The sequence below is a fragment of the Perissodus microlepis genome, chromosome 14, assembly GCF_051167445.1.
Source record: "Perissodus microlepis isolate ML-2025 ecotype Zambia chromosome 14, ASM5116744v1, whole genome shotgun sequence".
Classification (NCBI taxonomy): domain Eukaryota; kingdom Metazoa; phylum Chordata; class Actinopteri; order Cichliformes; family Cichlidae; genus Perissodus; species Perissodus microlepis.
In genome coordinates, this window is record NC_140474.1 from 1,210,995 (window position 1) to 1,233,755 (window position 22,761).

A 22,761-nucleotide genomic window follows, 5' to 3' on the forward strand; every position below is an offset into this window, starting at 1 on the left:
GAAACACTGTAACCACATTTATGCATCTAATTCATCCACTGTTATCTCCTTCAGTGCCAACCTAACTCTAACCAGACTCTTACTCTGGATGGCATTACCTTGGCCTCCAGTAACGCTGTGAGGAACCTTGGAGTCATTTTTGACCAGGACATGTCCTTCAACGCACATATTAAACAAATATGTAAGACTGCTTTCTTCCATTTGCGCAACATCTCTAAAATTAGAAATATCCTGTCTCAGAGTGACGCTGAAAAACTAGTTCATGCATTTATTACTTCCAGGCTGGACGACTGTAATTCATTATTATCAGGAAGTCCCAAAAACTCCCTGAAAAGCCTTCAGTTAATCCAAAATGCTGCAGCAAGAGTCCTGACAGGGACTAGAAGGAGAGAGCAGATTTCTCCTGTTTTGGCTTCCTGTTAAATCCAGAATTCAAAATCCTGCTCCTCACATACAAGGTCTTAAATAATCAGGCCCCATCTTATCTTAATGACCTTGTAGCACCATATCACCCTATTAGAGCACTTCGCTCTCGCTCTGCAGGCCTACTTGTTGTTCCTAGAGTATTTAAAAGTAGAATGGGAGGCAGAGCCTTCAGTTTTCAGGCCCCTCTTCTGTGGAACCAGCTTCCAGTTTGGATTCGGGAGACAGACACTATCTCTACTTTTAAGATTAGGCTTCAAACTTTCCTTTTTGCTAAAGCATATAGTTAGGGCTGGACCAGGTGACCCTGAATCCTCCTTTAGTTATGCTGCAATAGACGTAGGCTGCCGGGGATCCCATGATGCATTGGGTTTTTCCTTTCCAGTCACCTTTCTCACTCACTATGTATTAACAGACCTCTCTGCACTGACTCATATCTGTTATTAATCTCTGTCTCTCTTCCACAGCATGTCTTTATCCTGTCTTCCTCCTTTGTAAGATTTTTCTTGACGTATGTTCTAAGTTCTGTGTTAGCGTTCCTTGAGCCCGGTTTCCTGTGTTTCCTCCCTTCACGTTCCCGTGTTTCATTCATTCGTCTCCCCAGTCTGTCGTGTCTCCATGTCTGTTTCTTTCCCAGTTACTTCCTGTTTTTTAAGGGTTTTTTCCTTCCCACTGTTGCCAAAGCGCTGGCATACATTGGCTCATATGATTGTTGGGGTTTTCTGTTTTTCCTTCAATTACTGTAGGGTGTTTACCTTCCAACACAAAGCACCTTGAGGTAACAGTTGTGGTGATTTGGTTCTATATAAAGCTCTTTGGGTTTGGGTGTAAAACATAAATGGACACATTTGTTTGTCTCACCTTCCGGTCCAGAGACTCCAGATAAACCTTTCTGTCCTTTCTGACCTGTATCTCCTGGAGAAGCGATCATATTTCCTTGTGCACCTTTTTCACCTGAAACAAGAAACAGACTGTTAGCTTTGCATCTGATCCCCCTCATCTCAAATCCAGACTATTCCTGGGCAGATTTACCTTTTTGTCCAGGTTGTCCTCGCTCTCCATGGTCTCCCATGTTGCCTTTACTTCCTGGAGGCCCTGGCTCGCCAATACCAAGAAGTCCTGAAGGTCCCATCTGCCCTGTTGGTCCCCTGGGACCAGGGGACCCACACAAGCCCCTGTCTCCTTTTTGCCCCAGCGGTCCCTGAAGGAGAGAACAACAAACCATCTTCACAGAATCACACTTGACCCCAGAAACTGTTAAAACTTGATGGTTTCTTCTTAAAAGCCGCCATCAACAAGGCACTAACTGTGGCTCCATCTAGTGGTAGAATTTGAACATAACAACACAACACAACATAAAGTGCCTTGAGGCAACAGTTGCTGTGAGTCGGCACTAAATACATAAAATGTAAAAACGTTATAAACAGCAGGTGTTTGCGCTCTGCGCTGTGGTTAAGGCTCCGGATTTTAGAACAAATGTTTTAGCTGATCAAAGATGCACACCACTAATCCAAATTTACTGACTTAAGACGTTTCATCAGTACCAAACTGTGGGCTCTCCCCTCACACCACAAAGAGCCTTTTTGCCAGCTAGCAGCCTAAATACAACAAATGTTATTGGTTCTGCCATCTTTACACAATGATTTTCATACTCTAAGTTAGAATAAAGCTTTATTATAAAATAGTGTTTCAAGTAAAACTAGATGAGGGTGGAGGGCTATATTCTCCCTGTGTTGTAGTCGGGATCTAACTTTATGATTTTATGAATCCATCTGTAGATATTTTCTCTTCCTCTGTGAATGTGGAACAAAGAGAGAATCATAGTCAGACGCAGTCTTATTATCAGTTCAGTTGGTTAACTGATACATCATTTTGTAATATATAGCAAAGCAGTACTGTGCAAAAGTCTTGAGTCACTGTTTTTTTCCTTGTTTTTGCAGGAAAATGGAAAATACGTGCAGAGATTTATTGAATTGTGCAAACATACAAAAAATTCCAATATATTAGACAAAAACTGAGTTTGTAGAGTTGAAACGAGCTTGAAAGTGAATATTTGTTATGACCGCCTTTATTCTTCAGCAGTCTGAACTCTAAGAAGCGAGGCTGCCATATCGCGCCGTCGGCCCCTCTGGCCCACACCAGTAGGCGGCAGGTGAAGTGTCTTGCACAAGGACACAACGACCAGGACAGACAGACGGAGCTGGGCATCGAACCGGTTACAAGATGAGCTTCCCAAGCCCCTGAACCACGGTCGCCCCGATAGTTCTCCAGGCTTCTCCAGGACATTCTCACATCTTTGGATGTTTCTGCCTGTCTGGATGAGCCCACGCTGCTTCAATGACGCTGAGGTCCGGGCTCTGGGGAGGCTGATCCATGTCTTGTTGAATCAGCTTGCTGTGGTTTGGGATCACTGACGTGCTGAACAATGAAGCTGTGGCCATAAAGATGGTTCAGATGGTATTTTGTGGTGAATCGAAACCTGATGGTACTTTTCTGGACTCATAATTTCATCAATTCTGACAAACCTCCAACACGACTGGCTGAAAATCAGCATGTTGCTCCTCTCCACACCTGCTCTGTACAGGTGATGATGATGATTTGGATTCATGGTTTTCAGTCCAGTTCTCGTGACATTTTCATTTGTCAGAGTTAAGAGGCTTACAGAGAAAAAACATTCCTTTAAAAATGGTGATACAAAGCCTGAATCCTTGCAAACAAAATCAAAAGAAATGAGACTTGAGGCACAAGACTTTTGCACAGTACTACTTTTTTTATTTTTTAAGTTGATTTGTAAAGCTTGTACATCTGATCCACACAAAGTAAACTCCCTCAGTTACTTACAGTACTGAGTAAATACATTCGAGTCTGCGGCAGACTGAAGAAAACCGTGATTACTCACATCGTCTCCTTTTACTCCCTGAAGACCTTTTGATCCTTGAACTCCTGGAGGTCCATCACTTCCCTGGGATCCCAGTTGTCCCGGATCTCCCTGTGATCCCTCCTCACCCTTCTGCCCCACCCTCGTCATGACGCCTGGGTCACCAGGAGGTCCTGGGAACCCCCGGTAGCCAGGGAACCCCAGTGAACCCTGATAACAAGTGAGGTTCAAACAGTGTGTGAAACTGACTCACACTTACTCATAATTACAGGATCTACTGACAACAGTCAAAGTTTGAGGGTCCCAGAAGGTTTGGGTTCAGCCCATATGAGGGGATGAAATCCAACAGTAGACGCTGAGGCGATGCTTCACTCACCTGTGGACCAGGTTGTCCTCCTGGACCTTTCACTCCTTTGCCACCTTTAAATCCAGGAAAACCAGCTGAGCCTGGAACCAGAATGACATCACGGAGGTAGACAGTTAAGATGAGTTATTTATGACATTATAATGTATTTAAAATATCATGGTTTTCATTGTGTGGCAGCTAGGATTATATCAAACAACTAAAAACTAACATTTCATCTTTTAACTTGGCTAACACAGGTGCTGCTGTTCTTACCTGGCAGCCCGATATCACCTTTCTCTCCTTTTGTACCTGGGGGTCCAGGCTCAGTGGAATTAACAGGACAGGTAAAACACATCTGCCCCTTCTCACCTAGTAAACACCAAGCAGTTGGTTTTTAAATGAATCATGACAAACGCACCAGGAAGTCCAACTTCTTAGAAAATAAACAAAAAAAAACTGTACTATGGAAAATATTTCTGGATTTTATTTAAACAGGTTGTAAGTAGTAATGAAGCTGCGATGAGTCCGGATGAAAAACCCGAGTTTATTTTGTGGTTGGCTTTGTCTCAACATAAACAGGACGAGCTTGACACCCTTGATGTCTTTGGTTTGGCTGTACTGAAAGAGATTTCTCAAGTTTTATTTTGGTTCTTCAAAAATCAAACATCTCATTCCCACCTCCATGTAGAAATCCTTTGCATTAAACCCTGATGTGAAACACGTGTCCACATCGGGCCAAACAAACATGACGCTTATATCACATGACGCACAACTCCAGCTCTCTCACCCTTCTGTCCTCTCGTGCCTTTTTCTCCAAGAGGTCCCGTCGAGCCCTTCAAACCTTTAGGTCCTGGCAGTCCTGCGCCTCCCTCGAGGTAGTCTGGCAGTTACAAGAGACACATTAAATCAGACGGACTTTCAGCTGCTGGTAGTGCTGCGGTTCAGTAATGTACTCTTTTAATTTCTCGTCTTTATTCTCTTTAAGCTTCAAAGACAAACATCAGAGGGTCCGGGATGCTTCCCTGAGGGACATCACGTGTTTAAAATGAAACATCACCTGGTATTCCTGGTTCTCCGGGCTCTCCGATAGCACCCTGAAGTCCTGGCTTTCCAGTCAGGCCTGTGGGGCCAGCAGTGGAGGGGCCCTCTTCTCCTCGGTCTCCTTTTGGTCCAAATGATCCAGGTGGTCCCTGTATCCCCGGAGGACCAGGCAAAGGAACACCTGGAGTGAAGGATGGCAGACTGTCACCAAAGAACAGCTTCTGATAACCTTGAATATTATAAATTATTATATTATTTATATTTCTTTGCGCCTGAGTAAAGTGTCAGCCTTTAAAAAGGCTTTTATTTTGGAAACGGGCACCAGCAGCTATTTGTTTTCAGCTGCAGCTAAACAGACAATATCAGACAAGACTGACGAAAACTGAATAAATCTTCATTTTATATATATAATAATAATAATAATATATGTTACCCACCAAATGAAGTCTCACGGTTTCTCTGTCAAAACCTTTTTCATTTTGATCAAAACATTCCAAAAATATCAGCAATCAAATAAAGTTGCAGGAAATCTGGTGGATGTTGGGTGTAATCCATCCACTGCAGTTTAGCCAGCTTGAACTAAAAGACACTGTTACTTTCACCAATAGTCAGATTTGGCAGCACAGGCCTGTTTTGGAAGGAGCGAGACCCCAGCAGAGCAGCTGTAGCCAGACTAACGCAGCTTAGATACAAAGGTGGTCTCTGGATTAACACCATGATGGAGAGAATAATCAGACTTTACCTGGCTCGCCCTTTTCTCCAGGTAAACCGATGTATCCTGAAACAGGTGAGAGAAAAAGTCTGAAATGATAGCGGCATGAACCTCTCAATGTAATCTGATTACAAACACAACTCAGGTCGTTGCTTCGACATTCACAGAATATAAGTATATAACATACAGTATAATATAAATATAATATTTCATAAGTAAAACATTACTTGGGAAATGAAATTCACCTTGTACTCCAGAAGCTCCTGGGGGCCCCCGGGCCCCGGGAAAACCAGACTGGCCTTTCAGATAAATCCTCTTCCACACCATCTGGTTTATAAAAAAGTTAAAAGTAACACAAACACAGATTATGGATTCAAAACCAAGCATCAACCTTCAGGGCTGAAAAATGAAGTCTGAAAACCTGCAGTTCCTCTAATGTCCAGTTGAGGAGCCAGTCCTCATAGACTCAAGACTTAGTGCTGCACAGGCCCCGCCCCCCTTAGCAAGCAGAACCCCCCCACCCCACCCCCGCGACTTGAAATAGTATCATTTCTCTATTGAATTGTTATTTTAAGTACATCTCTGCATGACATTGTTTCCTTATTAACTTTAAAGAAAACAAAAAGGAAAGAAAAACTGATCAACTTAAAACAAACTGTACCTTTATTAGAAAGTGCATGTACTAGTACTGCAGCTCTCTAAACTACATTTAACGTGCATCAGTTTGTCAGTGAAGCCGAGCGCTGCACACGCGTCATCACACCGGCGGCGCACCTGTGGGGGTGGAGGGGGTGGTCGCCCCACTATTTGAGAAGGACTGCACTAACTTTAGAAGATCTGGCAACTGTTCCTGTGATACTGTACAAAGAAAAGAGACTCACATCTCCCGGAGTGCCCGGAGGACCACGGTCACCTTTCTCTCCCTGGAAACATAAACAGTACCGTAAAATGACACAGCGCTGGCTGCAGCACTGCAGTAATGCAGCACTGCAGTAATACATGCTGTGTCTCATCCAGTACTCACCATGTCTCCATCGATACCTGGAGGTCCGAGAAACCCAGGATCTCCGGGGTCTCCCTGTAGACATACAGATTTAAACACAGATATATAAACTTAAATGTTTTTATAAGTGAAAGTTCTGATGTCTTTTATCATGACAAGTCCAACAAATTAACTAGAGCTGGTAGATAAAGGGATAGGGTTAGCATGGTGGCAGTAGCATCACGCTGTGGGCTGTTTGCTGCCAGTGCTTCTGGTACACTGCACACAGTGGATGGTATAATGAAGGAGGAGGCCTTCCTGTTTTATTTTGATAGTCTCATCATCCTGGTTTCCTGAACAGTTTGGACTCCGATATCCGGTCGTTAAGTGATGACGTGACGAATCCTACTTCCGGGCCTAAAGTAGCTGCGTTTAATATGGCTTTTGTGTTGTTAACATGTTTAATGTTTTGTATTTTCTTCTATTTAATCTCAAAAAGCTCCTAAAACAGTCAGTGATCACTGTTGACCTCCCTCAGCTTTTATTACCGCTAATCATTTATTTAAGCTCAGTTTTTAAAACCTTAGGATGTAACTACAGCCCAGCCCATGCAGCAGTATATGAATGACTAACCTCGTATTGTGGATGGATTATCTCAGTTGTTCTCCTGGCTGAAGTTTGGTCCTTTTACAGCATCCTGCCATGCGATTACATTTGTTCCTGACCACCGAGAACACTCACGCTAACTTTTATCGAGTGGAAAAAAAGTTAGCTTGTTTATATTATGCTAACATAGCTGTGTCGCTAGCGGTCACGTAGCACATCATTATATACCAGCTAGCCAAACTTCAGTAACCCTACAAACGTCACTGCTGTTTAGTTTTCTGTCTTCATTTATGTTGGAAGTGATAACAGAGCTGTACGTTTGAATTTGTTTCCAAAACCCCGCAGTCAGGACATGCTATATTGTATTTAGATAGAAGCTAGCGAGCTAACTTCCTGCTAACTTCTAACTCCGTTAAATGTCATAAATTCCGTTTTCATGGATGCCTGGATGTTAAACTCAATTGTTACACCTGGTAGAGCAGAACGCTGATCATTTTATTAAAGATGAAAGACTTTAGACAGTTTTTAACTCTCAGTAATGCCATAGTGATCGTTTGATATATGGACCTGCAGCGGAGTTTAGGCCCAGACACGGCTAGTGACGTCAGACTTAACGACCGGATTTCTTGATGTGATGGATCACAGTGTCAGTCACCTCCCCACGCCCGCGTCTCCCCGTGTCAAGCCTGTGTGGCTTTGTCTTCGTCTCTGCCTACTTCCTGTTTTATTTGGCAGTCTCTCGTCCTGTGTGCATTGTGTTTAGTTTTGCGTCGCCCCATCTTGTCATTTCTGATTAGTTCCTCCTCTGTTGCCTCCACTTCCTCGATCATCCCTCTGTGTCAGGTCTAAGGTTTTCATGTTCCAGGTTTCTGGTGTTCTCGTTCCACGTACCTCATGTTTAGTTTTTCCCCCACTTGAGATTTCGTTATTTTAATCTTAGTCTCCTTTTGCTTTTGTTTGTATTTTTGTGCAGCCAAAAATACAGGCTTGCTTTTTGTTTAAGTCCAGCACCATCTCTCTCCTCTCCACACAGTCTGCCATCACAGACACAACCCTGCTGAAAATGTATGAACTGCTGTACCAGGAAACCAACTAATTTAAATGAGCTCTACCACTGTGCCAAGAAGAGCGGTCAAACATCCAGACAGCGCTGTGTCAGAAGCTTTTTGATAGCTATCAAAAGTGTCTGGTAGGAAATGAATCTCACATTTTCATGTTTCCAATCACAACTACTTCATGCCTTTTAAAAAGCATTTCAAAAAAATCTAATATTTGCCCAATAATACCCCAGGCTAGACCCCGTGCTAAGCAAGCCTACCGCACACACGAGCGAGACAGATAAATCTGAAGGCATGCCGGCTCGGACGTCGTTGGTTCTGGAGGCCGACCGTGCGGACGGCAACGGCGGCGACGTGGAAACAGTTCAGGGGGCCGACCGTGCGGACAGCAATGCCGGCAACGCAGGCGTAGGAGATCTGGAGGCCGGCCGCGTGGAAGGCAGCGACGGCAACGCTGGCGAAGGAGACGATAGAGCTGCTCCGGAGGCCACCCACGACGGCAATGACGTCCAGCCAGTGGCCTGGAAAGTGGCCGGTGATGTCAAGGTAAGGCCGGCCGTGCTAGGTGTGGACGAGGAAGTGGCGAGTCAACCGCCGGACTAGACGAGGCCGGACCAGACGAGGCCGGACCAGACCCCAGACGGCAGCGTGGCAGCTGCAGAACCAGGCTGAAGCTGACGCTGCAGGCGTGGATGAAGACACAGAGGCTGGACCAGGCGAGGATGAAGATGACGGCAGCTGCAGATGGTAACACTGCAGGTGACGGCTGAACGGGCCCCTCGGACCCCCCAGCGGACACGAGGAAGGGCTGGCCGGGCTCTCCAGAACCCCCAGCAGACGAGGTAGATGGCGGCGCGGGAGCCGCAGAGTGCTGGATCTGCTCACTCGAGCCTCCAGCAGGAGCAGATGCAGGGCCAGAGGGTGTGGGGACCCCTGGCTGAACGTGTACCTGACCAGGTGGGTGAATATGTAACAGACTAGGGGACTGAACTGGCGGCTGTTGTAACGGTTGTGGTGAGAGTGGAGCTGGTGGTGGAGTAGATGACTGCACAGGAAACTGAACTAGAGGTAGTAATGACGGTTGGGGAGAAAGTGGAGTAGGTGGTGGAGTAGATGACTGAGCTAGCGGCGATGGAGCTAATGGTTCAGGTGCAAATGTCGCTGCTGATGACAAAACCAATGGCTGAGCTTCAGGGAGAGGGGACACTGAAGACAGAGCTATGGGTAGCAGGGATAAGGGCTGTGTTGCGGGCACAGCCCGTTACACCTCCACCACGATTGTGGTGGAGGTGTAACGGGTGGAGGAGTGGCTGAATTGGCTGCGGGCCGGGCAACTAATGGCTCCGCTGCAGAGTGCATTAATGGCAGGGCTACAGGTTGAATGACTGACTGAGCAGAAGCCTGAATGGCTGAGTGTAGCGATGGTTGTGGTGGAAGTGAAGCAGGTGGTACTGTGGACATTGCAGAGGCCTTATTGACAGTATTTGGCTTCACACGTCTGTGTGAGCAGATTTTCTCTCACATGAGTCCTCAGGTAGCCTCTGAATGCTGGACACTCGGAGACCTGAGTCTCTGAGTGGGAGCCCAGAGATCACATTAACATGTGTGTCTCTGTATTAACAAACATGCCATATTGGCCCAGTTTATTTCTCTTATCATTGTTGTGATGAGACCATAAATAGCATTTGTATTTTCTGTTGTTCAGTTCATTTGCTGTTATGGATAAAAAGTCTTTTTTTGTTTCAAAATAGCTGATAACTATTCGCTGATAGCTGCAAACATCTGCAAACAAATATAATTCTATAAAGTTCTTCTATATAGTGTGTAACTGTTAATATAGAGCGTTATTAAATTTATTGCTAATGCAGTCATATGGCACACTGACTGCTGAGCTTCTTCGACGTGGTCTGACACCGAGGGCAGAAGGGCTGCTCTGAGATGCTTCCCTTGCTAGCATGTGAAAAACCGGTTGAGCTGTTCGTCTTGCTTCGTTAACAGGAATAAGTCTGAACCAGCGGGCCTGTGAAAGCGCAGACCCAACAATTTCCTATGAGTCTGTTGTGGTCAGTGCTATCCTCTTTGCTGTTGCATGCTGGGGCAGCAGGTTGAGGGTCACAGATACCAACAGACTCGATAAACTGATCACAAGGCCAGTAATGTTGTGGAGATAGAGCTGGACTCTTAGGGTGGTGTTGGAGAGGCGGATGTTGTCCAAAATAAGGACAATTCTGGTCAATACCTCCCACTCCCTCCATGACGTGGTGGCTACTCACAGCGAGAGAATCTGAGATTACCCACAATGCACCACTGAACAACACGGGAAACCCCTCCTGCCTGTGGCTGTGCAGCTCCTCCATCTGCTGCACAGCCACACTAATCAGTGTACACTTGTACTATTTGCAGACAAAATAAAGCTTTACACTTTGATAAGAGGCACACCTCAAGTTCAACCACATATATTGGTGTTATATCCTGGGATATTTATAATTGGCCTGTTTGTATATACCAGAGCTTCATTGTTGTATTTTTAACTTTGTGATATGTTGTGTTATTTAATTTAGTTTACAGTGACGACATCATTTCCTCCTTGACTAACAAAGTATTGGGATTTAATATTTAAGTGGGCCAAATGTTGAAAACAAACTGACTCAGCGGGTTGTTACCTGTTTTTCAAACTCTCCACGGAGTCCATCCTTCCCTGGCTTACCCTGAAACACAAACATGTTCCAGGTTTTAGATAAAGAAATGTGACTTAAAATTGAAGACGGGACTACGTGTCTTTGTTGTTCCTACCAGGGAGCCAGTGTCACCTTTCTCCCCCTTCTCTCCTTTAATCCCCAACTTCCCAGGGTTACCCTGGAGGAGAAAACAAAAGCGCTCATCACTTAAAAATAAAAATTCACAGAATAATAATTTATAGTTTTTTTGGCTTAAAAAAAGTTTACGATTAGCCCAGACCAACAATTTGACACTTACGCGACGACCAGGACAACCTTTTTCTCCACTGTCACCTGGTTCTCCCTGTAAAACAAAAGCACATCAGAGAAACCCAAGAGAAACTGACAAAATGACTGACAGACCCACAGAGCGACTGACAGACCCACAGAGCGAAAGACAGACCCACAGAGCGACTGACAGACCCACAGAGAGAAAGACAGACCCACAGAGCGACTGACAGACCCACAGAGAGACAGACAGACCCACAGAGAGACAGAGAGACCCACAGAGAGACCCACAGAGCGACTGACAGACCCACAGAGAGACAGACAGACCCACAGAGAGACTGACAGACCCACAGAGAGACAGACAGACCCACAGAGCGACAGACAGACCCACAGAGAGACAGACAGACCCACAGAGAGACCCACAGACCCACAGAGCGACCGACAGACCCACAGCGAGACAAGCAGACCCACAGAGAGACAGACAGACCCACAGAGAGACTGACAGACCCACAGAGAGACAGACAGACCCACAGAGCGACAGACAGACCCACAGAGAGACCCACAGAGCGACCGACAGACCCACAGCGAGACAAGCAGACCCACAGAGAGACAGACAGACCCACAGAGAGACAAGCAGACCCACAGAGAGACAGACAGACCCACAGAGCGACTGACAGACCCACAGAGAGACAGACAGACCCACAGACCGACCGACAGACCCACAGAGCGACTGACAGACCCACAGAGAGACAGACAGACCCACAGAGCGACAGACAGACCCACAGAGAGACCCACAGAGCGACCGACAGACCCACAGCGAGACAAGCAGACCCACAGAGAGACAGACAGACACACAGAGAGACAAGCAGACCCACAGAGAGACAGACAGACCCACAGAGCGACTGACAGACCCACAGACCCACAGACCGACTGACAGACCCACAGAGCGACTGACAGACCCACAGAGAGACCCACAGAGAGACAGACAGACCCACAGAGAGACCCACAGAGAGACCCACAGAGCGACTGACAGACCCACAGAGAGACAGACAGACCCACAGAGCGACTGACAGACCCACAGAGAGACCCACAGAGCGACTGACAGACCCACAGAGAGACCCACAGAGTGACTGACAGACCCACAGAGAGACCCACAGAGAGACAGACAGACCCACAGAGAGACCCACAGAGAGACAGACAGAGAGACAGACAGACCCACAGAGAGACCCACAGAGAGACCCACAGAGAGACAGACAGACCCACAGAGCGACTGACAGACCCACAGAGAGACCCACAGAGAGACAGACAGACCCACAGAGCGACTGACAGACCCACAGAGCGACAGACAGACCCACAGAGCGACTGACAGACCCACAGAGCGACAGACAGACCCACAGAGCGACTGACAGACCCACAGAGAGACCCACAGAGAGACAGACAGACCCACAGAGAGACCCACAGAGAGACCCACAGAGCGACTGACAGACCCACAGAGAGACAGACAGACCCACAGAGCGACTGACAGACCCACAGAGAGACCCACAGAGAGACAGACAGACCCACAGAGAGACCCACAGAGAGACCCACAGAGCGACTGACAGACCCACAGAGAGACAGACAGACCCACAGAGCGACTGACAGACCCACAGAGAGACCCACAGAGCGACTGACAGACCCACAGAGAGACCCACAGAGTGACTGACAGACCCACAGAGAGACCCACAGAGAGACAGACAGACCCACAGAGAGACCCACAGAGAGGCAGACAGAGAGACAGACAGACCCACAGAGAGACCCACAGAGAGACAGACAGACCCACAGAGCGACTGACAGACCCACAGAGAGACAGACAGACCCACAGAGCGACTGACAGACCCACAGAGCGACTGACAGACCCACAGAGCGACAGACAGACCCACAGAGAGACAGACAGACCCACAGAGCGACTGACAGACCCACAGAGAGACCCACAGAGAGACAGACAGACCCACAGAGAGACCCACAGAGAGACAGACAGAGAGACAGACAGACCTTCAGCTCTTTGGGTCCCTCGGCATACAGTTTGATTCCTTTTGGCCCAGGAACTCCTGGAGGTCCCCGGTCACCCTAAAACCAAACACAGCTGATGGTGGTGAAGGTGAAAGGGATGGTGATGAAGATGATGGCGTTTCACAGGTTAGACACAGTATAAAATCAGAGCATGTCGTAGTTTGTAAATACAGACCATACTCCTATCCCCACCTTCTGTCCTTGTGGACCTGGGATCACTGGACTGGGACCTTCCTGACCCTGAACCAAAAACAGAGACAGAAGTTACTTCATGGTTTCCGCGTTAACGTATGACTGGTGCTGTCACATGAACCACCACAGCAGCTTCTCCCAAAAAACTAAAAGCGAATCCTGACGTCAAGCCAAGTGTGTAAGAATCGTTTTTCTGAATCATAAACTGCTCCTAGTTCAGTTTACTGTTACCCCACCAACCTTTTCTCCTCTCAACCCTGGAAGACCTGGAATTCCCTGGAAAAAAAAAAAAAAACACGCGATGTCAGCTCACTGAACTACTGAGCGCAGTTAACGTTTGAATAAGGTGGATGTTCAAAGCATACAGAAAATCCATCGAATCCTGGTGATCCTGTCACGCCGGGTTCACCTGGATCCCCACTGAGCCCCTGGAACACACAAACAGTTCCACAGCCAGTCAGAGCAAACTTTATACCAGCTAATCTGATGATAATGCTCATGATAGAAAGCATCTTAAGATTTAACAGTCTGTGAACCATTCAGCGTTCAACTGATTAGACTGTTCAAAATGATCAACCAAAGCAGGGCTGCCGAAGGGTTAACTGATGGCATGACCACAGCTGGACTGGCCATCAGGCATACCGGGCATTTGCTCGGTGGGTCGACGGTGATTTTTCGTTTTTATGGGCCGATGACTTTTTTTATTTTTTGGTAACGGTATAAACAATGAGAGGTGGTGGATTGGCCAGATGCTGGCTGGTGTGTAACAATAACTCAGTTGTTTGGTGGAGGCTGTGGCAGAGCTCCCACTGAGGCCAGCAGGTGGATGAGGGAAAGGGGAGGCAGGAGGAGGAGAGACCCGAGGCAGCCGCCAGTCCGAGTGTCAGGTGAACTGAACTTCAGGTAAGAAGTTATGACCTGCAGTCTATCCGGGTCAGATACCAAGTTTAGGTGGAGTTTATTTTCGTTGTGCTGACTTTTTACCGTCAGTTACAATAACTCGTACTGCTACTAGCTAGCATGACGGAGTTTCTATACAGCTGGGTGGGGACTATGATGTTACTGATAGTGAACTTTATTTTATTCATAAGGTTAGTTAGTAGAGTTTCCAACCGTCCTGTAAAAAATGGAATCATCTCGTATTCAGAGAAAATATTACGCGTTTCGTGTTGAGCTGAGAAGGAACACAGTTTGTCCCGGACTTCAGCTACAATGAAAAAGACACAAAGCTGGATTTATTCTGTCTTTACGCTGCAGCTGCCTCTTCTTCTTCAGGTAGCCTCTGAATGCTGGACACTCGGAGACCTGAGTCTCTGAGTGGGAGCCCAGAGATCACATTAACATGTGTGTCTCTGTATTAACAAACATGTCGTATTGGCCCAGTTTATTTCTCTTATCATTGTTGTGATGAGACCATAAATAGCATTTGTATTTTCTGTTGTTCAGTTCATTTGCTGTTATGGATAAAAAGTCTTTTTTTGTTTCAAAATAGCTGATAACTATTCGCTGACAGCTGCAAACATCTGCAAACAAATATAATTCTATAAAGCGTTATTAAATTTATTGCTAATGCATCATATGGCACACTGACTGCTGAGGAAATTTTAGATGCACTCGTCATCAGAAAGGTTGCCGACCCCTGCTGTAAAGGGTTTGGTGGAGACATTCATTTGGAAAACGATGAGCTTCACTTGATTTTATTCTTTATTTCATAAAAATCAAATATCTGACCGTGGCGCCTTTTGGTCCCGGTGGTCCTCGTGCTCCTTTTATATCCTGAGTCTCGGGGAACACTCTCGTCTCTCCCTGAAACAGAGTCAGAGGAACCTTTGTCAAAAGAAACCATCACAGATCAAATCAGCCATCTTCAAATCCATCTTCTTCATTACAGCATTCAGGTGTCAATGCTTACCTTCATGCCCCGAGGACCATCACGCCCCTGAAACACGTGAACACTCACAGCTTTAGCTTCACACACTGAGTTAGCTTAGCCTATTTTTAACTGTGTATAGACATGTATAGACAGTGACTCACCCGCCTGCCTGCAGGTCCAGGAAGTCCAGGATGCCCTGGAAAACCAGCATCCCCCTGAAAGACATGAGTCACATTTGTGTGTGTGGGTACGATCGGATGATTCATTTTGATAGGAAACGCTCTCCGAAACTGGCTTTGATGCTGATCACAGCCTGGAAAGCTTTGGAAAAGTCCTTGATATGTGTTGTTCAAAAATGATCGTGACTCTATGCAGATGATACACAAGTATATCTCCCTGCCCAGTGTTATTGGCGTAACTAGCTTTTTAAACAGCTTGTCAAAAAGATGAAAAAGTTCAATTTAATTGTTGGCAAGTTCCTGTAAAAGTTTCAGAATAACAGCCTTGTACATACTGGGTAAGCCAGCTTATGTGTTTATAATAAGCCACCACAGGATTAATCATGGTCACCGCGGCTTCTTTTCTGCAGCTTTAACCTGCATGTGTGGATGGCGGGCTGATTTCTGGAAGCGTTTCTGAGCGCGTGCACTAATTTCCAGCACACAATCGTGTCTGCAGTTAATGCCGTGCTGCGTGAAGGCCTGACGATCACACACATCCAACACTGATTCTCAGCCTTAGAATCTTTTAATGTTTTGTTGACGAGATATTTAACATCTGCATCATTGTTTTCATTGACATTCAAACATTGTGAAATAGTTTGCAGATCTAGTTTTTTGCAGGTTGATGCACCTCTGCATCTGCAAAACGTTCTTTTTTGCCTGTTATCCCTCCAGCTGTTTCATTTTAGTATCAGCGACTGTGACAGACTTTTATTGCCTTTTTGAGACAAATTCAAAATGAAAATGCTAAATTCTCTTAGTTTTGCTCTGTTGTGAATAAAATGTGCATCTGTAACATTTGCAAATCACAGTTTTCAGGTTTTTTACAGTTTTCCACAGCTGGTCTATAACTAGCTGCAGGGATGAGAGTGTGAGGCTCAGCGAGCGCAGGAAGAGAGGAATATAAAACTCCGGAGATGAGAGAAAAAAAGATCATTCGATCTGCCTTCTGCCAAGCCGCGATTTCTACCTTCGTCCCGTTGCATCCTGGGATTCCTGGTCGACCGATCGGTCCTTTGTGTCCGTGCAGTCCCTGAGAAATAAATGCATCCAGAAATGTATTAAATGTTAAGTTAAACTATATTATCATTATGTATCATTACATATTCTTCATGTTACTTCCATACGTATTAGGATCTAATAGGTATGGAGCCTACAGTCTACTGTGCTGTATATTTAATGTGTTCTGTGTGTGGTGAGCGTCCGTACCGGCAGTCCCGGAGCTCCTGGGAAACCTGGTTCTCCCGGCAAACCCTGATGGTTTGAGAAGTTCAGAACAACATCAGCAGGACATTTTTTGGTAAATGTGTCTGAAATGATGCTAAAATCAGGGAAAATTTAGGCTTAAAAAAATCAAAATGACCTCCCCCACTACTAGCTGCCAGCTGGCTTCACCTGAACTGGACCTCTGGGCCGTGTTTGTGCTGTTGGAACCTATTGGAGCATTTTTAATGACATCGTGTGACCAATAACTCGGCCGCTGTGAGGTTACTGTAGTAACAGACCGTCTACGAAGGCTGAGCGAGAGCTTAGGTGAAGCTTGAGCATTTATCTGGATGGTAGTGAGCTCTGATTAGCATTAGCATCTGTGCCAGCTTGTTTTATGTGATAACTGAGCTTTCATCCAGATACGGTCCCATCTATGACTCTGACGTGGAAGCAGCCAAAAGAGGAAAGGTTCAGTGGGATAAACAGTAAAGGCCGTCATACCCGGGCACCCTTCAGACCCGGACTTCCTGCAGGTCCCAGTTCACCCTAAGCAAAAGAAGAAGAAAACATTAAATGATCTCCATTCAACTCTGGGTTCACAGTGAGAAAGGTGTGACATGGTCAACGATCAAGAATCAGAGCAGCATCAGGACCTGACACGTCATGTGACTGAGCTGTCATGTGACTGAGCCGTCATGTGACTGAGCTGTCATGTGACTGAGCTGTCATGTGACTGCTCCAAACAGAAAGTAGTGATTGAGTCAGACTCACTCTCACCTCCTCCTCAGTTTTACACTAAAACACAGCGTTTATTTTCACGAGTGTGAAACTGACCACGTTTCAAACTAAATCTGACTGAAATGTGATTTTAAACCTACAAACATCAAAAATATTCCCAGACAAACTTGGATGTTTAATGATGGGATTTCCATTTAAAAAGAAACTTTGTAATAAAATAATATAATAAAAGTATAAAGAGGACTGTGCAGGGACTCGATATGACAATAACAATAAGAAGAAGAAAGAGGAGATGTCTGTTACCTTTTCTCCTAGTTTGCCCTGATCGCCCTCTTTTCCAGGATAGCCAATGTTTCCAGGAAGACCAGTTTCCCCGGGGAAACCTTTTTCACCCTGTTGACAGAATCAGAGAGTTCAGGTAAGTCAGCTCACCTGCTGTCCACAGAGGGGCAGCAGAGAGCAGCAGAGTCGATCCAGGCAGCTCAGTCTTCCTGGTTGTGGCCTCCGGGCACTCAGGTGCCGGGAATAACAAAGGGACATTTCACGCTCAGCAGAGAGGAACCGGCCTTTCTTTCTTTCTCCTCGTGAACACACCCGTGATCACAGAGCTCACACCTGGGTGGTCTCAGGTGCGTGAGACACAAAGGACCGCAGAGTTCCCTGCAGCTCTGCTCCGACCTGCACGCTCTTGTGAGCTGCAGCTCGGAGACTTGACGCCATTTAAAGCAGCAAAAACTGAAAAGTTTGTTTCAGGCGAAATCACAAAATCATGAAAAACAACCCGATCTGAGCTGGAACTGGTAAATCTGATCAGAGGATCAGAGACCACATCAGCAGCCCTTCATCACCTGGCACATCCACCAGCTCCGCTCTATTTTCCTCCATAATAAAAACGGCCGCAAAATACTGTTATCAGAGGGAGGGGCTACTGCAAGATATTCATCAGTGATTGGCTGACGCCTCCTCTGTGAATCTGACATCGGCGCTCCGTGATGGGGAACGTCCCGGTTTCCAAAATGCATCCGGAGGAGAGAGGAGGCCGCAGGAGGATGCACAAGTGTGTCCTATCTGCAGGTCGTTCTAACATGGACACTGAAAAGGGGGCGTGGCACGCGGCGTGGCCGCTGCACTCATTGGCTGGTAACAACAGACAAAACTTCACCAAAGATGAAAAATGAAGCCACTTCAGACCTGCAAAAACCAGCAGGGATGTAGATCTAAGACCCGTCAGACTGGTCAGCATCAGTTTCATAAAATGATTGAATATGACAGGTGTGTGCTCAGGTGTGGATTTATTGTAAGTGTGTATGGCCACTTAAGATCAAACTTTACATCTATATGCAGTATATAAAGTTTATATCTAAACCCGCAGTCATCACCGCTGCTTCCTGAGCTGCTCTGCAGGTCCTGCAGCAGCTGCAGCTGCAGCGTGTTTGTGGCTGAAAGGCTGCTCCAGGATCAGCTGACTGACGTGGCCGTCTTTTCTGTACCTCGTAAAACTCTGCGGATACTTGTGCACTTTGTTTTGCATCCCTTCTGTCATCTTCCAGATCTTCTGGTGTCGCTGCTCAGAGCGCTCATTCTTCTTAGAGTTTCTCTGACTGGATTCTTTTAGGTTTTCAGCCTAATGACGGCCTCCTTCAGTCTGTTGGTCGTCACTCAAGGTTAAACAGTTTGGACTTGAGTTCGAGTTAATCTGCCACGAGACCATGAGAGTAGGGATGGGTACCGGTATCCGGTGTTCTGACATAAACGGTAGTAACCAGACCGAAAAGCAGCGCACATTTCGGTGCTTTATTTCGGTGCTTTTTTTTCCTGAGATGTCATACACTTTGGATTCCAGCCAATCATTTGACCTTTCCAAGGATAGTAGGCGGGTCCAGGTACGTACGTTCTTTTAGAGCAGAGCTACAGATTAAAAATGCCCAAGGCGAAGCGGTCAAAAGTCTGGCTGTACTTCACAGCAAAAGATGCAAACTCAGCAGCCTGCAACAAGTGCTTTAAGCTGATACTGTGATACTGTCAAAGGAGGTAACACCTCGAATCTGATGAAACACCTGGCGACGTATAGCGTTTTGTTAAAAGCTGAGAAATGCGCCGTATTTGATAGTTTGCTGCGAGACCTCACACCGTGCACATCTACTGCGGGTGTGGTGCCTGTTATCGGACCCGGAGTTAGCAACATCCCCCAAGAACCCGAAGAGGAGAGTCCTGGCCGCTAGCCCTGCCAGTGTAGCAGAAATGATGAGGATGATGATGCAGCAGCAGCCGTTCTTCTCTGCGTGAGTAGCTTAATGTTGTTGGTGTGTAATTTACGTTGAGTAGGCTAACCACGTTATTACATTAATGCACGTAAGGTGAACTAGCAAACACCGTCGTAGCTACATGCAGCTGTCTTCTTGTTTGATGGCAGATGCTCCCTTCACCCTGGCCAAAAAGGCTAAAATGACCAAAGAAAAAGTGGGAAACAGTTAAACATGAGAGGTTTTTGGACAAAGTTTGTGTTTTTTTCCATGTTTAAGCACTGCTTCCAGCCAAGAGTGATACCATATATGCCCCATAGCTGCAGAAAAGGCTAACATTGTTATCTTTTTACAAAAAAACAGCTGAACATGAGAGGTTTTTGGACAAAGTTTGTGTTCTCCATTCTTTAAGCACCGGTTCGAGCACCGTTTAAGCACCGGCACCGTTTCAAAAGTACCGGTTTGGTACTGGTATCGGTCAAAACCTAAACGATACCCATCCCTACATGAGAGCAGAGCCCTCAGCTGGACACCTGCTGGTCGGTCACATGTTACCTGTGAGCCTCAGTGTAAAAACGGCTAAACCTCCTTAATGCACTTCAGTAACACCTTCATTTAAATTGCATGTGGCAGAAACACAGACCAGAATCAGACTGATTCTGGTCCTGGTTCTGTGTCAGTGTGTTCAGGTGGAGACCTCACCTTCTGACCTTTGACCCCATCGCAGTGACACAAAGACTTCCCGCTGCAGTGGCACACCTGCACAGAGATGAGAGGAGTAGTTAACGATGTTTGAAGGCCTGATCTCTGTTTCCTACCCTGAGAATCTGCAGGCCTGCGGTTTTTCTTTCACAGTCACTGTTAGGCAAAGTTAGTCGACTCCATAATGCAGAGCCAGCGTACTTACAGGGTAAGAAAGGGGAAATATCAGAAATTACTCAGTACTTTAAACTGCTTACAGTGTAACCATCTCTTCTTTCAGTTATACTTCTAATACTACATAAAATGTTGCCACAGCCTCGTGTGTCTTCTTGTTAGCAGCTTGTATTCCAGTGAGTATTTATAGGTAATAATCTAATAACAGGGTAAACAGCTGCATTATAAAGTGCAGCTGTGACTGTTCTTCAGGACGTCGTCACACCCGCAGCCAAACCCATCACCTGTGATGTCACCGTCTTGATTTGTCTGCAGTGATTCCTGAGTGACTCACACACTCGGGAACATCTCCATCATGTGTCCTGCAGCTCGGCATCGTTTAGTCTGGCCTGACCTTAAACTCGGGTTGAAGCCTTTGTCTTTCTGCTGAGCATGTCCCGCCTGATTCTTTATCAGTCAGACATATTTCTGTGGGGTTAAACCCAAACACCTTCATGTAACCTGCAGGTGTAACTGTGGTCTTCCTGTGATAACCCGAACTAGCAGACAGCAGGGGGGAGCTCTGATATCATCTTATCTTTCATTCCTGTCTCACATCTACAAGACTGCCTCCATACGAGATGCCTCGACACGTTCTGGAGCAGGGGATGGTGGGTAATGTCCTGTAGCGCCGCGATCAGACGCAGAGCTGCAGACTAAGTGTCTGAAAATATATCAGATTATTTCCATTTTGAGTCAGGTGAACCCGAACCACCTGTACGGTCTTATCACGGCAGACTGACAGACGTTCACAGGTAATCTGACTGATTTCTTTTTGTGCGCTTCAGGAAGATTTTCCTCCGTGATTTTATCGTGGCAGCAATATCGAGGTCACGTGGCCCCGCGTCGGTGCTTTGTATGTCTGACGCACGTGTCTGAAACAAAATAAAGAAGCACTTTGAGAAACGTGTCGGCTAACTCTAACACGACCCGCTTCCTGTAAAAGCAACGGCTTTTAAAGGTTTTGTACCTGTGGGAAACCAAAATATCAGGGCACACCTGATCATGTGACACTAATGTGTGACTGACAGCCTTTTTGCAGCATCGGGAGCTGCGGTCCTGCTGCTGCTCGCTCAGATCCAGCGTGATATTGAAGTAGGCCAACATGGACGTTTGGCTTCCAATCAAATAATGTTAATCGTGTTAGCATTAGCTAGCTGAGGGTTGTTGAGCATTTCTGATCCAGCTGAAGCATCGGCGTAACTTTGTGCTGAACATTGGGGGGGGTCGAGATCTCTGTCTAAATAAATAAATCTGGGTAAATTCCCAGATGATTAAACATGCAACTGTTTTGCTGGTAATAACTGAAACGAGTACAGAAAATAAACCAGCCTATTTATGCAAGATAATTCATTATTCTATTGGGGGGGCTATATTGGTTGGGTCTGATCATCGGGGGGGTCATAACCCCCCTAACCCCCCTGGAAATTATGCCCCTGAGCTGAAGCCAACAGGCTGGTAGGCGTGCCAGAGCATTATCTGTCCTTCTTTGTCTGCAGTGGTTCATGTGGACTGGTGGCTGGTCGCGGCTCCACGATCCAGGTCTTTGCTGCACTACATGAATACAAGTCCAGGACGTTACAGCCGAGCTCATGAAGCTCCCAGCAGACAGCTTATGAGCTGATGTTGATGCCAGAGGAGGTTTGCAGCGCCGCACTTACTGAATCAGGAGAGCGCCGCCGATGTTCATGGCACTGTGCACCTCAGCCCTCGGGCGCCGCTTTGTAGCTACACCTGCCTGAGATGTTCTTAAACACAATAACACCACTCCATCGTGCTTCATCGAATATTTAGGAGGAAACTTGTAGCAACAGTTCAGAGCAGCAACAGCACCGCGCTCAGAATCTCAGTGTGGTTGAAGGCGACTGCACGGCCATGACGGCTACACAGAGGGAGCGCCACAGAGTCACATGGTGCTCTGGGCTCAGCACGTCACTGTGTGTGTCTGTGTGTGTGTGTGAGTGTGTGTGTATGTGAGTGTGTGTGAGTGTGTGTGTGAGTGTGTGAGTGTGTGTGTCTGTGTGTGAGTGTGTGTGTGTGTGTGTATGTGTGTGAGTGTGTGTGAGTGTGTGCGTGTGTATGTGAGTGTGTGTGAGTGTGTGTATATGTGAGTGTGTGTGTGTGTGTATGTGAGTGTGTGTGAGTGTGTGCGAGTGTGTGAGTGTGTATGTGTGTATATGTGAGTGTGTGTATATGTGAGTGTGTGTGTGTGTGTATGTGAGTGTGTGTGAGTGTGTGCGAGTGTGTGAGTGTGTATGTGAGTGTGTATGTGTGTATATGTGAGTGTGTGTATATCTGAGTGTGTGTGTGTGTATGTGTGTGAGTGTGTG

General features: G+C 46.4%; 1 protein-coding gene across 1 annotated transcript in view; it reads right to left on the reverse strand.

Annotated features, from left to right (window-relative positions):
- The window catches only part of col4a3 (collagen, type IV, alpha 3), a 46,146-nt gene that overhangs the window by 18,556 nt on the left and 4,829 nt on the right, over positions 1-22,761 (reverse strand). The window contains exons 3-28 of the mRNA XM_084951401.1: positions 20,219-20,275; positions 17,577-17,666; positions 17,037-17,081; positions 16,536-16,580; positions 16,297-16,359; positions 15,267-15,320; positions 15,145-15,171; positions 14,964-15,038; positions 13,598-13,660; positions 13,473-13,508; positions 13,233-13,280; positions 13,023-13,097; positions 11,023-11,067; positions 10,840-10,902; positions 10,710-10,754; positions 6,425-6,478; positions 6,282-6,323; positions 5,646-5,727; positions 5,431-5,466; positions 4,705-4,869; positions 4,435-4,527; positions 3,921-4,016; positions 3,678-3,748; positions 3,323-3,511; positions 1,456-1,624; positions 1,285-1,377 (exon numbers count right to left, since the gene is read on the reverse strand). Coding sequence (XP_084807527.1) covers positions 1,285-1,377; positions 1,456-1,624; positions 3,323-3,511; positions 3,678-3,748; positions 3,921-4,016; positions 4,435-4,527; positions 4,705-4,869; positions 5,431-5,466; positions 5,646-5,727; positions 6,282-6,323; positions 6,425-6,478; positions 10,710-10,754; positions 10,840-10,902; positions 11,023-11,067; positions 13,023-13,097; positions 13,233-13,280; positions 13,473-13,508; positions 13,598-13,660; positions 14,964-15,038; positions 15,145-15,171; positions 15,267-15,320; positions 16,297-16,359; positions 16,536-16,580; positions 17,037-17,081; positions 17,577-17,666; positions 20,219-20,275 — 1,921 coding nt within the window. The remainder of the gene's footprint in view (positions 1-1,284; positions 1,378-1,455; positions 1,625-3,322; positions 3,512-3,677; positions 3,749-3,920; positions 4,017-4,434; positions 4,528-4,704; positions 4,870-5,430; positions 5,467-5,645; positions 5,728-6,281; positions 6,324-6,424; positions 6,479-10,709; positions 10,755-10,839; positions 10,903-11,022; positions 11,068-13,022; positions 13,098-13,232; positions 13,281-13,472; positions 13,509-13,597; positions 13,661-14,963; positions 15,039-15,144; positions 15,172-15,266; positions 15,321-16,296; positions 16,360-16,535; positions 16,581-17,036; positions 17,082-17,576; positions 17,667-20,218; positions 20,276-22,761) is intronic.